This window comes from Oncorhynchus keta, unplaced genomic scaffold, assembly GCF_023373465.1.
Source record: "Oncorhynchus keta strain PuntledgeMale-10-30-2019 unplaced genomic scaffold, Oket_V2 Un_contig_496_pilon_pilon, whole genome shotgun sequence".
Classification (NCBI taxonomy): domain Eukaryota; kingdom Metazoa; phylum Chordata; class Actinopteri; order Salmoniformes; family Salmonidae; genus Oncorhynchus; species Oncorhynchus keta.
Window position 1 is genome coordinate 304,116 of NW_026288052.1, and position 13,708 is coordinate 317,823.

Genomic DNA, 13,708 nt, shown 5'->3' on the forward strand with positions numbered 1-13,708 from the left:
ATCACAGAGAAATAGTTTGACATGTTTATTCACAGAAACAAACACCTGTTACAAGTAAAAAACCCACCACTGAGTTCTTTATATGTCAGCACAGGCTAAGAATAGACTAAAATACTGCGGAAATAGAAATGGTGGAAAAGTCATTTAAAATGCTTAAAAGAGAAATGTGATATTGAATATAAAATTCAGTCTTTAGTCACATAATATAATAAGAGACTACTGATATAAAAAAACAACAAAGCAAAACCTGCTTTAAAACTTTAAAAACTTTAAGCTTTACAAAATGTTCTGTGTGGCTCAGTTGGTAGAGGATGGCATTTGCAACACCATGGTTGTGGGTTTGATTCCCACTGGGGGCAAGATCAAAAACACAAGACATGTATACACTTAATACTGTAAGCTGCTCTGGATAAGAGTGTCTGCTAAATAACACACACAAATGAAGCACCTAAAATACGATTAGCAAAGGGGAACAGGTCAACTGTTGTCTCTTCTAGTTACCCGACTCAAACTATCTGTTTGTGAGATCTATTTGAAAGTCATCTTTGAATAAACTGTGTGTGTGTGTGTGTGTGTGTGTGTTACACACTCTCATTCCCCTCCTCATAGTTGGGTCCAGGTGAAATGATGATGTCACCGTAAGGTTCATCCTGCTGCACACAGAGTCTCCTGGCAGTTACCATCTCTGTAGAGAACACACACACACACCTGACTGTTATACACACAAACACACACACACATCTGCATTGTCTTACCCAGTAGGGTCCAGAATGAGTGAGTGACACTACTGCGTTGGGCCAGTGGGGGCAGCAGAGAGTGGAACAGCACCCCTTCATGATCCTCAAGAGGCTCTGTCACTGCGCTAGAGAAACACACAGAGAGGCGGAGTGAGTTTTTTTAGAAGAAGAAATAAAACAGAAGAAGAAAAACAGAAGAAGAAATAAAACAGAAGAAGAAATAAAAACAGAAGAAATAAAAACAGAAGAAGAAATAAAAACTGGAGAAGAAGAAATAAAACAGAAGAAGAAATAAAACAGAAGAAGAAATAAAACAGAAGAAGAAATAAAACAGAAGAAGAAATAAAAACTGGAGAAGAAATAAAAACAGAAGAAATAAAAACTGGAGAAGAAGAAATAAAAACAGAAGAAATAAAAACAGAAGAAGAAATAAAAACAGAAGAAGATCTCTATCAACTCATCCCTGACCGCTGGCTACGTCCCTCCCGTCTTCAAGAGAGCGAGAGTTGCACCCCTTCTGAAAAAACCTACACTCGATCCCTCCGATGTCAACAACTACAGACCAGTATCCCTTCTCTCTTTTCTCTCCAAAACTCTTGAGCGTGCCGTCCTTGGCCAGCTCTACCGCTATCTCTCTCAGAATGACCTTCTTGATCCAAACCAGTCAGGTTTCAAGACTAGTCATTCAACTGAGACTGCTCTTCTCTGTATCACGGAGGCGCTCCGCACTGCTAAAGCTAACTCTCTCTCCTCTGCTCTCATCCTTCTAGACCTATCGGCTGCCTTCGATACTGTGAACCATCAGATCCTCCTCTCCACCCTCTCCGAGTTGGGCATCTCCGGCGCGGCCCACGCTTGATTGCGTCCTACCTGACAGGTCGCTCCTACCAGGTGGCGTGGCGAGAATCTGTCTCCTCACCACGCGCTCTCACCACTGGTGTCCCCCAGGGCTCTGTTCTAGGCCCTCTCTTATTCTCGCTATACACCAAGTCACTTGGCTCTGTCATAACCTCACATGGTCTCTCCTATCATTGCTATGCAGACGACACACAATTAATCTTCTCCTTTCCCCCTTCTGATGACCAGGTGGCGAATCGCATCTCTGCATGTCTGGCAGACATATCAGTGTGGATGACGGATCACCACCTCAAGCTGAACCTCAGCAAGACGGAGCTCCTCTTCCTCCCGGGAAGGACTGCCCGTTCCATGATCTCGCCATCACGGTTGACAACTCCATTGTGTCCTCCTCCCAGAGCGCTAAGAACCTTGGCGTGATCCTGGACAACACCCTGACGTTCTCAACTAACATCAAGGCGGTGTCCCGTTCCTGTAGGTTCATGCTCTACAACATCCGCAGAGTACGACCCTGCCTCACACAGGAAGCGGCGCAGGTCCTAATCCAGGCACTTGTCATCTCCCGTCTTGATTACTGCAACTCGCTGTTGGCTGGGCTCCCTGCCTGTGCCATTAAACCCCTACAACTCATCCAGAACGCCGCAGCCCGTCTGGTGTTCAACCTTCCCAAGTTCTCTCACGTCACCCCGCTCCTCCGCTCTCTCCACTGGCTTCCAGTTGAAGCTCGCATCCGCTACAAGACCATGGTGCTCGCCTACGGAGCTGTGAGGGGAACGGCACCTCAGTACCTCCAGGCTCTGATCAGGCCCTACACCCAAACAAGGGCACTGCGTTCATCCACCTCTGGCCTGCTCGCCTCCCTACCACTGAGGAAGTACAGTTCCCGCTCAGCCCAGTCAAAACTGTTCGCTGCTCTGGCCCCCAATGGTGGAACAAACTCCCTCACGACGCCAGGACAGCGGAGTCAATCACCACCTTCCGGAGACACCTGAAACCCCACCTCTTCAAGGAATACCTAGGATAGGGTAAGTAAGGGTAGGTAATCCTTCTCCCCCCCAACAAGATTTAGATGCAAGTGGCTGTTCCACTGGTTGTCATAAGGTGTATGCACCAATTTGTAAGTCGCTCTGGATAAGAGCGTCTGCTAAATGACTTAAATGTAATGTAAATGTAAATGTAAGAAACAAAAACAGAAGAAACAAAACAGAAGAAGAAACAAAACAGAAGAAACAAAACAGAAGAAGAAATAAAAACAAAAGAAGAAATAAAAACAGAAAAAGAAATAAAAACAGAAAAAGAAATAAAAACAGAAGAAGAAACAAAACAGAAGAAATAAAAACAGAAGAAGAAATAAAAACAGAAGAAATAAAAACAGAAAAAATAAAACAGAAGAAGAAATAAAAACAGAAGAAGAAACAAAACAGAAGAAGAAATAAAAACAAAAGAAGAAATAAAACAGAAGAAGAAATAAAAACAGAAGAAGAAACAAAACAGAAGAAGAAATAAAAACAAAAGAAGAAATAAAAACAGAAGAAACAAAACAGAAGAGATAAAAACAGAAGAAATAAAAACAGAAGAAATAAAAACAGAAGAAGAAACAAAACAGAAGAAGAAATAAAAACAGAAGAAGAAACAAAACAGAAGAAGAAATAAAAACAAAAGAAGAAATAAAAACAGAATAAACAAAACAGAAGACATTAAAACGGAAGAAGAAATAAAAACACAAGAAATGAAATAGAAGAAATAAAAACAGAAGAAGAAACAAAACAGAAGAAGAAATAAAAACAGAAGAAATAAAAACAGAAGAAATAAAACAGAAGAAGAAATAAAAACAGAAGAAGAAATAAAACAAGAAGAAATAAAAACAGAAGAAGAAACAAAACAGAAGAAGAAATAAAAACAGAAGAAGAAACAAAACAGAAGAAGAAATAAAAACAGAAGAAGAAACAAAACAGAAAAAGAAATAAAAACAGAAGAAGAAACAAAACAGAAGAAGAAATAAAAACAGAAGAAGAAACAAAACAGAAGAAATAAAAACAAAAGAAGAAAAAAACAGAAGAAGAAATAAAAACAGAAGAAGAAAAAAAAACAGAAGAAGAAATAAAAACAGAAGAAGAAACAAAAACAGAAGAAGAAACAAAACAGAAGAAGAAATAAAAACAAAAGAAGAAATAAAAACAAAAGAAGAAATAAAAACAAAAGAAGAAATAAAAACAAAAGAAGAAATAAAAACAAAAGAAGAAATAAAAACAAAAGAAGAAATAAAAACAGAAGAAGAAATAAAAACAGAAGAAATAAAAACAGAAGAAGAAACAAAACAGAAGAAATAAAAACAGAAGAAGAAATAAAAACAGAAGAAATAAAAACAGAAAAAATAAAACAGAAGAAGAAATAAAAACAGAAGAAGAAACAAAACAGAAGAAGAAATAAAAACAGAAGAAGAAACAAAACAGAAGAAGAAATAAAAACAAAAGAAGAAATAAAACAGAAGAAACAAAACAGAAGAAGAAATAAAAACAGAAGAAGAAACAAAACAGAAGAAGAAATAAAAACAAAAGAAGAAATAAAAACAGAAGAAACAAAACAGAAGAGATAAAAACAGAAGAAGAAATAAAAACAGAAGAAGAAACAAAACAGAAGAAGAAATAAAAACAAAAGAAGAAATAAAAACAGAATAAACAAAACAGAAGAGATGAAAACAGAAGAAGAAACAAAACAGAAGAAGAAATAAAAACAGAAGAAGAAACAAAACAGAAGAAGAAATAAAAACAGAAGAAGAAACAAAACAGAAGAAGAAATAAAAACAGAAGAAGAAACAAAACAGAAGAAGAAATAAAAACAAAAGAAGAAATAAAAACAGAAGAAACAAAACAGAAGAGATAAAAACAGAAGAAGAAATAAAAACAGAAGAAGAAACAAAACAGAAGAAGAAATAAAAACAGAAGAAATGAAATAGAATAAATAAAAACAGAAGAAGAAACAAAACAGAAGAAGAAATAAAAACAGAAGAAATAAAAACAGAAAAAATAAAACAGAAGAAGAAATAAAAACAGAAGAAGAAATAAAACAGAAGAAGAAATAAAAACAGAAGAAGAAATAAAACAGAAGAAGAAATAAAACAGAAGAAACAAAACAGAAGAAGAAATAAAAACAGAAGAAGAAACAAAACAGAAGAAACAAAACTGAAGAAGAAATAAAAACAGAAGAAGAAATAAAACAGAAGAAGAAATAAAACAGAAGAAATAAAACAGAAGAAATAAAACAGAAGAAATAAAAACAAAAGAAATGAAATAGAAGAAATAAAAACAGAAGAAGAAACAAAACAGAAGAAATAAAAACAGAAGAAATAAAAACAGAAGACAAAATAAAACAGAAGAAATAAAACAGAAGACAAAATAAAAAATAACTATAATTTGATGATATAATAGCTAGATTATTACTCCAGTAGCTCTGCTGATAAATCAGCCATAGGTATGTCCTCTGCCTCTCTCTCCAGCGGTCCCTCGCCCTCCTCTGGAATGTCCTTCAGTTTGGACACAGACCTGGGGACAGGAGACCTGAACACAACACAATATGACATTATCAGGTGTCAACTGTATGTAACTACCAGTTGCACACAATATACAACTCTCTTCCTCCCCTCTTCTCCTCTCTCTTTTCTCACCCTCTGCTTTCGGGTGTGTCCAGGGGGGAGTTCTCCCGGGACATGTCTCTATCAGAGACCTCTAGGGACAGCGGAGACCGAGCTGGAGGAACACACAGAGTTAACATCTATCGTGAGATGACCAAGCACATGTCCCTTAGCCTTATATGAATGATCTATGGAATGATACTACAGTATTGTAATATCTTACTGGAAACATCATGCTGGGACAGGCCAGACTCTGCCAAATCTCTAGGTACCTACCACACACACACACACACACACACACACACACACACACACACACACACACACACACACACACACACACACACACACACACACACACACGGGGATAATTGTCGATATCATCATTGTCCAGTTATTAGGTGCACACGTGTAGTCACCAAAAAAACAGTTTGATCCCGCCTCACCTCTTTTGAGCTGAGCTCTCCCTCCTGCTCTCTGCCTCCCTCCTCCTTTGCCTTCATCACTCTCTCTTTATCCCTCTCTCTCTCTGACTCAGAGTCTGTCTCTGTCCTCCCTACCAGCAGGGCGGAGCCAGTGAGCGCTGCGACGATCGCCACCTGTTTCCATGGCAACATCAGCTCTGGAGGGAGGGCTGAGGAGAAATGGAGACCTAACATTATCTCAGTGTTGATTGAAGGCTGTTAAACAGTGAGAAAGAGAGAGTATGAGTGTTGATACTCACTGGTGCATGGGTTACCAAGGAGATCAACTGGAGACACTGTTCTCTTAGAGGGACCACTGATTACAACCTGGAACACACACACATCTTACTTACTCTCACACTTTCACTAATTGATTGACTTGTTTATGAATACTTTGTTAATTATTACAGTTGTGAGTGTATAGTTCAAATGTGTGTGTGGGAGGAGGTGTACCAGGGGCCTGGTCTGTATGAGAGTGTTGTCTATCTGTTGCTGCAGTGCCTCCTGGGATATCTGTGTTTCCTGGTCGATGAAGAGCAGCTGCCTCCTACGAGGTTGCTTCACTGGGGGAGTAACATCCTGTAGGGTGGGGCTATCTCTCCATCTTCCCCTCTCTCTAGCCATCCCTCGCTCCTCTGGTTCACCGGTTGTGGAAGGGGGCAGAGGGACAGACACTGGTGTCCTCTCTTCTGCGAGTGCGGCAGGCATCTCCATGGGCAGCTCTGTCTCCTCGCCAGGCAGCACAGTGGGGTCCTCGCTGGATAGGGTGGTATACGGCAGTCTGACAGAGGAGACAGCGGGAACCAAAGTTACTGTGTGTGTGTGAGTGAGTGTGTGTGAGGGTGTGTGTCTGTGTCAGTTTATATTAACCTACCCAATAAGGGATCCAATGACATCTCTCCTCCTCTCTATCGCTTCTGCTCTTTCTACTTCTTGTTCACTTTCTCCCTCTCTCTCCAAGTCCCCTTCTCCCACAGATTCTCCTTCTCTCTCCCTCTCTTCTCTCTCTGGGCCCCTCTCTCGCTCTGCCTCCATCTCTCCTGAAACACATACTCATTTTTAACTCTGCCCTGTGTATAGGGGGCAAGGACAGAGGATCATTTACCTGTCACTCACCCTCTGGGAAGTGATCTAATTGGTCCATTAGCAAGTCAATCATCCCCATGTTTTGATGTGTGACCTCAGCGAGCTCCGCCCCTTCAAACTGCCAGTGAGAAAGTTAGGAATAGAGAGAGAGATGGTTTGATTGGAAAGTTAGTTTGATTGACAGCTGTTCTGATTGACAGGCGTACCTCTGCTGAGGGGATGGTGACAGGTTCAGTCTCTATCAGAGTGATGGAGTCTGGAGACGCTGTGATACCTGGGAATGAACGAGGGATAAGACCATAAACAACAATAAAGGAAACACAATGGATTATCATTTAACTCATGACCACTCTTCCTTTTCTCCACTCCCCTTAATGTAGTAAACTCCCCCCTCCTTCCCCACCCTCCTCTCTCACCGTCCTGAGTGGGAATACCTGGACTCAGAAGCAGGGGGCGCTCAGGAGTGGCTTCTCTCCTAAACTCTCCACCCAGCTGACAGACAAGAAGAGGAACAAGAGATTAGAGAAAGACAAGATGTGTCAATAGAACACACACACACACACACACACAGTCAGTCATTTGAGACACTGTCCGATGTACCTGTATTAGTGTGTTAGGGCTGGGCATGGTGTACCCAGAATGTATTTCTCCAAAGAAGGGGTTCGCTGCCCATTCACTTTCCTCCAGGAGAGACAACACATCAGGGAGAGAAAGAGTGTGTCTGCGTGAGAGAGAGCGAGAGATCCTAATTCATGGCAGCCATTTGTGTCAGTGCACTCGCCAGACGCCTCTCTCCATCAGGAAGAACATGAGACTTGAGAAACTGGCTTTGTTGTACCCACCTATCAGACTCATCCACATCGATCTTCTGGGCGGTTCTGGTCTTGGCTAGTCTGTCCAGAATGTGCTGGATCTCCTCTGGAAACACACACACTACAGGTCAGAGGTCATAACTCTCCTGTCACCCTACAGGTCCGGGGTCATAACTCTCCTGTCACCCTACAGGTCAGAGGTCATAACTCTCCTGTCACACTACAGGTCAGAGGTCATAACTCTCGTGTCACACTACAAGTCCGAGGTCATAATTCTTCTGTCACACTACAGGTCAGAGATCATAACTCTCCTGTCACCCTACAGGTCAGAGGTCACAACTCTCCTGTCACACTACAGGTCAGAGGTCATAACTCTCGTGTCACACTACAGGTCCGAGGTCATAATTCTTCTGTCACACTACAGGTCAGAGGTCATAACTCTCCTGTCACCCTACAGGTCAGAGGTCATAACTCTCCTGTCACCCAACAGGTCAGAGGTCATAACTCTCGTGTCACACTACAGGTCCGAGGTCATAATTCTTCTGTCACACTACAGGTCAGAGGTCATAACTCTCCTGTCACCCTACAGGTCAGAGGTCATAACTCTCCTGTCACCCAACAGGTCAGAGGTCATAACTCTCGTGTCACACTACAGGTCAGAGGTCATAACTCTACTGTCACACTACTTGTCTTTTCCTTCTATTCTCCCCTACATGCATAATCCCTCTCTCCAACCTTCTCTTTTCCTACTCACTCCCCCTCTCCTTCCCCTTTCCCCTCCCTCTTACCCAGGAGCATCCCACACTGGCGGTGGTAGACGATGATGACACCATATTGGAGCTGGGAGGAGAGGTAGAGGGAGAAACGGGGGCGGGGCAATCCCGGCAGAGGGGCCGGGACTCGCACCAGCACATAGTCCATGATGTCATTACTGTAGATGCACAACAAATGGGAAATGGCATGATGGCATCAGTGTAGACTGCTATAGCACAGGGCTCAGAAAGGAATGATTAAAAACTAAATGTAACCGTGCCCTATATTTATATATGTTTTCAATTGTAGAACACTAATGATAGCTTTACACAAAAGCAAAAGTTTTTCAATGACTAACAGGCAAAGGCAAACCCTCTCTTACCATGTTCGTTGGACATTGACTTTCAGGAAATCTTTTTGTGGGATCTTTATCCCTTTGGTGGCAGCCAACCTAAAATCACCACACAACAGATGGACATTCCCATCATTACAGACAAATGGATATCAGTAATCAGATAGCTGGCCTGCTTTGCTTCTACTCTGTTTCACTGCGCTGATATGGAAAAAACACTGGAAGCGGTGTGATTGGACAGTAATGTCGACCGGAAACCTCTGAAGGGCTCTGATTGGACAAAAGTTGCAGAGCGAGGGCTAGCGGACTGCGAGGCTGGCGTGGAAATCAAACTTCTCTTTCAAGCTTTCAGACTGAAGATCTCTCCCTTCTTCTCTAATAATTTCCGAGACGTTTAAGCGTTTTTCATTTTATGCGTCTCAGTTTAATTCTAGCGCGGCATTCACTGATGTGTATCTGTTGACAATGAGAAGAGCACAAATGTTTATTTATGTTTCCTATGTGTTTACCTGGTCTATCATTGTTATGTCTGGTTGTTGCACCTGTTCTCCTTTACATGACCCCAGACACTAGCAGCTAGATTTAACAAAATTAGAAATATCAGAAAATGATTTTAGATAAATAGGATAGGCTTAACTAATATTATGATAGTGTTACATTATTATAATAGAGTTATAATTGTGTCTTATTCATTGCAAGGTAGGCCTACTACATTCATCTTTCATGAAGTAGTCTAGGCTGATTTAGCAATTGATCATACACTAGGCTAGGTAGACATGATAAGCAGGTAATAGTCTAAATAGGCTATGCCGTGGAGCTCGTGTAGGATTATGAAAAAGTTACAAAAACATGATGAGAATCGAATGATCTATTATCCCCATACGTCATTAAAATTGTCCCTTCATCCAAATGAAACGGTTCTAGCCGACATATCAAATATCAACCGCAATCTTATAGCAACTGGCCTACTCACCATATTGTGGAGAAGCACCCTGTGTGACGATTCAAAACGCTTGGGGAGAAAAACATAACTGGTTCCTTACAAATTAACGAGCTAAATAATTCTAACTTTTAATTGAAATATTGAATGTAAACCGTTAGTTAGGCCTATGTCTAAAATAGCATTTCTCGTACTGACTGATCTGACCAAATGGATTTAGGGAAATAATGTATCTGATGCATATACACTATCACAACTGCCAATGAGAACCGACGCAAAGAACTGACAGAAATTAATGTGTTCGTTTTGCATGGCCTGGTACCCTGGGTTGGCGGATTTCGCATATTTTAGATCATTCCATTGGTCCTAATGAGAAATATCCTATTACCAAGTGCACCGGGCCATGCAAAACGAATACGCCCTTTTACAGACACGGTTTACCATCGTCTGGCTCTTAACCAATAGACTGGTCGGACACCTGTTGACCAACTGAAATGATGGGCATAGGGGAATCAATCACATTTTACTCATCATATTTTCAATGAATGTGAATATTATGAACGTTGAAGTTAAACCACATTTATCAAACTCCGACTCATAAAGGAAAATCTTTTTGATCTTTTAATAACTGAAAAACGTTTTTTGAGCATTATCTCATTTAACGATGGAAAGCAGCATTTCTTTTTCACTTGTCAATGAATGTTGACCCTGTCATCTATAGGCCTAGATTTAGGTGACCAAAAACAAAAAATAGACCTAAGACCATGACAAATAAATGATCATAAAAATAAATGATCAAAGTTTAATAATAATATAATAATATAATATATGCCATTTAGCAGACGCTTTTATCCAAAGCGACTTACATTCTACATGGTCTTTGAAACCCATCAGAAATGTTTTAACGATGTATAAACTACCGTGGAGGCTGGTTGGACGAGCTCATTGTAATGTCTGGAATGGAATTTATGTAAAGGTATCAAACATATGAATCCACATGTTTATCGCCGTTCAATTTATTCCATTGCAATTGTAACAGTATAGCTTCCGTTCCTCTCCTCAACCCAACCTGGGCTCGAACCAGGGACCATCTGCACATATCAACCACAGTCACTCACGAAGCATCGTTACCCATCGCGCCACAAAAGCAACGGCCCTTGCAGAGCAACTACTTCTAGGTCTCAGAGCGAGTGACATCACCGACTGAAACACTATTAGTACTCACCACCGCTAACTAGCTAGCCTTTTCACATCCGCCACACAATTAGCCCGCCTTCCTATAGCTTCTCCCACCAGCCTCCTTTTATGAGCTACGTCTGAAAAGTTTGTCACGTTAACGTGCTATTCGGAATACGAAACTCTGACATTTCCGACTTGCTAACTGGGTTAACTGCGTTCAACCAGTTAGCAAGTCGGAAATGTCAGAGTTTCTTAGTTCCGACTAACACATGAACACGCCATTTTTTTTTAATCAGAAATTATTGCTTATGGGTGGATACCTTCATGTGTGTGTAAAATATTACTGTTCTAAGATTTTAGATGTGTATGAAAGTTAGTTTTTTTGCAAAACGCTACATATCCATTGTTTAGCTGTAATGTAATGTTTGAATGCTGCATTTTTATTTATTTAACCAGGCAAAGCCCATTGAGACCCATAGTATTCTTTTCAAGGGAGATCTGGCCAAGAATGCAGCAACAATCCATACATTACAGAGGCACTCCATACATTACAGAATTAAAACATACAACCATTTTTACTTCTAAAAAACATTTGCTCTATCAAATCAAGTTGTATTAGTCAAATGCCACGCATACAACATGTGTAGGTAGACCTTACAGTGAAATTGCTTACTTACAAGCCCCTAACCGACAGTGCAGTTAAAAAAAATATGGATAAGAATAAGAGATAAAAGTAACAAGTAATTAAAGAGGAGCAGTAAAAAAACAATACATACAGGGGGGTGCCGGTACAGAGTGAGTGTGCGGGGGCACCGACCGGTTAGTTGAGGTAGTATGTACTAATTAAAGTGACTATTTAATTAAAGTGACTATGCATAGATGACAACAGAGAGTAGCAGTGGTGTGGAGAGGGGAGTGGGTGGCAATGTGAATAGTCTGGGTAGGCATTTGACTACATGTTCAGGAGTCTTATGGCTTGGGGGTAGAAGCTGTTGAGAAGCCTTTTAGACCTAGACTTGGCGCTCCGGTACCGCTTGCTGTGTGGTAGCAGAGAGAACAGTCTATGACTAGGGTGGCTGGAGTCTTTGACAGTTTTCAGGCCCTTCCTCTGACACCGCCTGGTATAGAGGTCCTGGATGGCAGGAAGCTTGGCCCCAGTGATGTACTGGGCCGTTCGCACTACCCTCTGTAGTGCCTTGTGGTTGGAGGCTGAATAGTTGCCATACCAGTCAGGATGCTCTCGATGGTGCAGCTGTAGAACCTTTTGAGGATCTGAGGAACCATGCCAAATCTTTTCAGTCTCCTGAGGGGGAACAGGTCACATCTGTCATGGTGTGCTTGGACCATGTTAGTTTGTTGGTGATGTGGACACCAAGGAACCTGAGGCTCTCAACCTGCTCCACTGCAGCCCCGTCGATGAGAATGGGGGCGTGCTCGTGTAACGGATGTGAAATAGCTAGCTAGTTAGCGGTGGTGCACGCTAAATAGCGTTTCAATCAGTGACGTCACTTGCTCTGAGACCTTGAAGTAGTGGTTCCCCTTGCTCTGCAAGGGCCGCGGCTTTTGTGGAGCGATGGGTAACGATGCTTCGTCGGTGACTGTTGTTGATGTGTGCAGAGGGCCCTTGGTTCGCGCCCGGGTATGGGCGAGGGACAGTCTAAAGTTATACTGTTACACTCAGTCCTCTTTTTCCTGTAGTCCACAATCATCTCCTTTGTCTTGATCACGTTGAGGGAGAGGTTGTTGTCCTGGAACCACACGGCCAGCTCTCTGACCTCCTCCCGATAGGCTGTCTCATTGTTTTTGGTGATCAGGCCTACCACTGTTGTGTCATCGTCAAATTTAATGATGGTGTTGGAGTCGTGCCTGGCCGTGCAGTCATGAGTGAACAGGGTGTACAGGAGGTGGCTGAGCACGCACCATTGAGAGGCCCCTGTGTTAAGGATAAGCGTGGCGATGTGTTGTTACCTACCCTTACCTCATTTGGCCGCCTTTCGTTCCAGTTCTCTGCTGCCTGTGACTGGAACGAATTGCAAAAATCACTGAAGTTGGAGACTTTTATCTCCTTCACCAACTTCAAACATCTGCTATCTGAGCAGCTAACCGATCGCTGCAGCTGTACATAGTCTATCGGCAAATAGCCCAACCATTTTTACCTACCTCATCCCCATACTGTTTTTATTTATTTACTTTTCTGCTCTTTTGCACACCAATATCTCTACCTGTACATGACCATCTGATCATTTATCACTGGTTCACCACCTTTCTGCAGCTCCTCCACCTCTCCTTTCAGCTCATCCAGCTCTCCTTTCAGCTCCTCCACCTCTCCTTTCAGCTCCTCCACCTCTCCTTTCAGCTCCTCCACCTCTCCTTTCAGCTCCTCTACCTCTCCTTTCAGCTCCTCTACCTCTCCTTTCAGTTCCTCCACCTCCTTTCAGCTCCATCTCTCCTTTCAGCTCCTCCACCTCTCCTTTCAGCTCCTCCACCTCTCCTTTCAGCTCCATCTCTCCTTTCAGCTCCTCCACCTCTCCTTTCAGCTCATTCACCTCTCCTTTCAGTTCCTCCACCTCTCCTTTCAGCTCCTTCACCTCTCCTTTCAGTTCCTCCACCTCTCCTTTCAGCTCCTTCACCTCTCCTTTCAGCTCCTCCACCTCTCCTTCCAGCTCCTTCACCTCTCCTTTCAGCTCCTTCACCTCTCCTTTCAGCTCCTCCACCTCTCCTTTCAGCTCCTTCACCTGGCTCTCACTGGCACTGAGTCTGGCCTCCAAACCTGCAATAACATGAAGAGAGGCTTTTTAATCCCTACTGAATTAAACATGTGCAATCCACTGCAAACATACACTGAAATTCAAATTAATATCACCTGTTTCCTCACTCTTCAGCCCCTCCACCTCTCTCT

At 42.2% G+C, this 13,708-nt stretch overlaps 1 protein-coding gene across 3 annotated transcripts; it reads right to left on the minus strand.

Annotated features, from left to right (window-relative positions):
- Positions 1-10: 10 nt before the first annotated feature.
- On the minus strand, positions 11-10,969 carry LOC118374771 (meiotic recombination protein REC8 homolog). 3 transcript variants are annotated; one of them, XM_035761263.1, is made up of 17 exons: positions 10,856-10,969; positions 8,721-8,789; positions 8,374-8,516; positions 7,616-7,691; positions 7,374-7,494; positions 7,190-7,265; positions 6,980-7,047; positions 6,804-6,891; positions 6,562-6,727; positions 6,141-6,468; positions 5,948-6,014; positions 5,670-5,857; positions 5,447-5,495; positions 5,257-5,338; positions 5,033-5,149; positions 756-862; positions 11-685 (listed from the first exon to the last, which is right to left on the minus strand). In XM_035761263.1, exons 3-17 carry the CDS (start codon positions 8,504-8,506, stop codon positions 582-584), a joined length of 1,770 nt encoding a protein of 589 aa, XP_035617156.1. In that variant the 5' UTR covers positions 8,507-8,516; positions 8,721-8,789; positions 10,856-10,969; the 3' UTR covers positions 11-581. The 3 variants fall into 3 exon arrangements, with proteins under 3 accessions (XP_035617156.1, XP_035617155.1, XP_035617154.1); XM_035761262.2 differs by lacking the exon at positions 10,856-10,969 and adding an exon at positions 9,664-9,969 and having other exon boundaries at positions 7,208-7,265; XM_035761261.2 differs by lacking the exon at positions 10,856-10,969 and adding an exon at positions 9,664-9,968.
- Between the last annotated feature and the right edge of the window lie 2,739 nt (positions 10,970-13,708).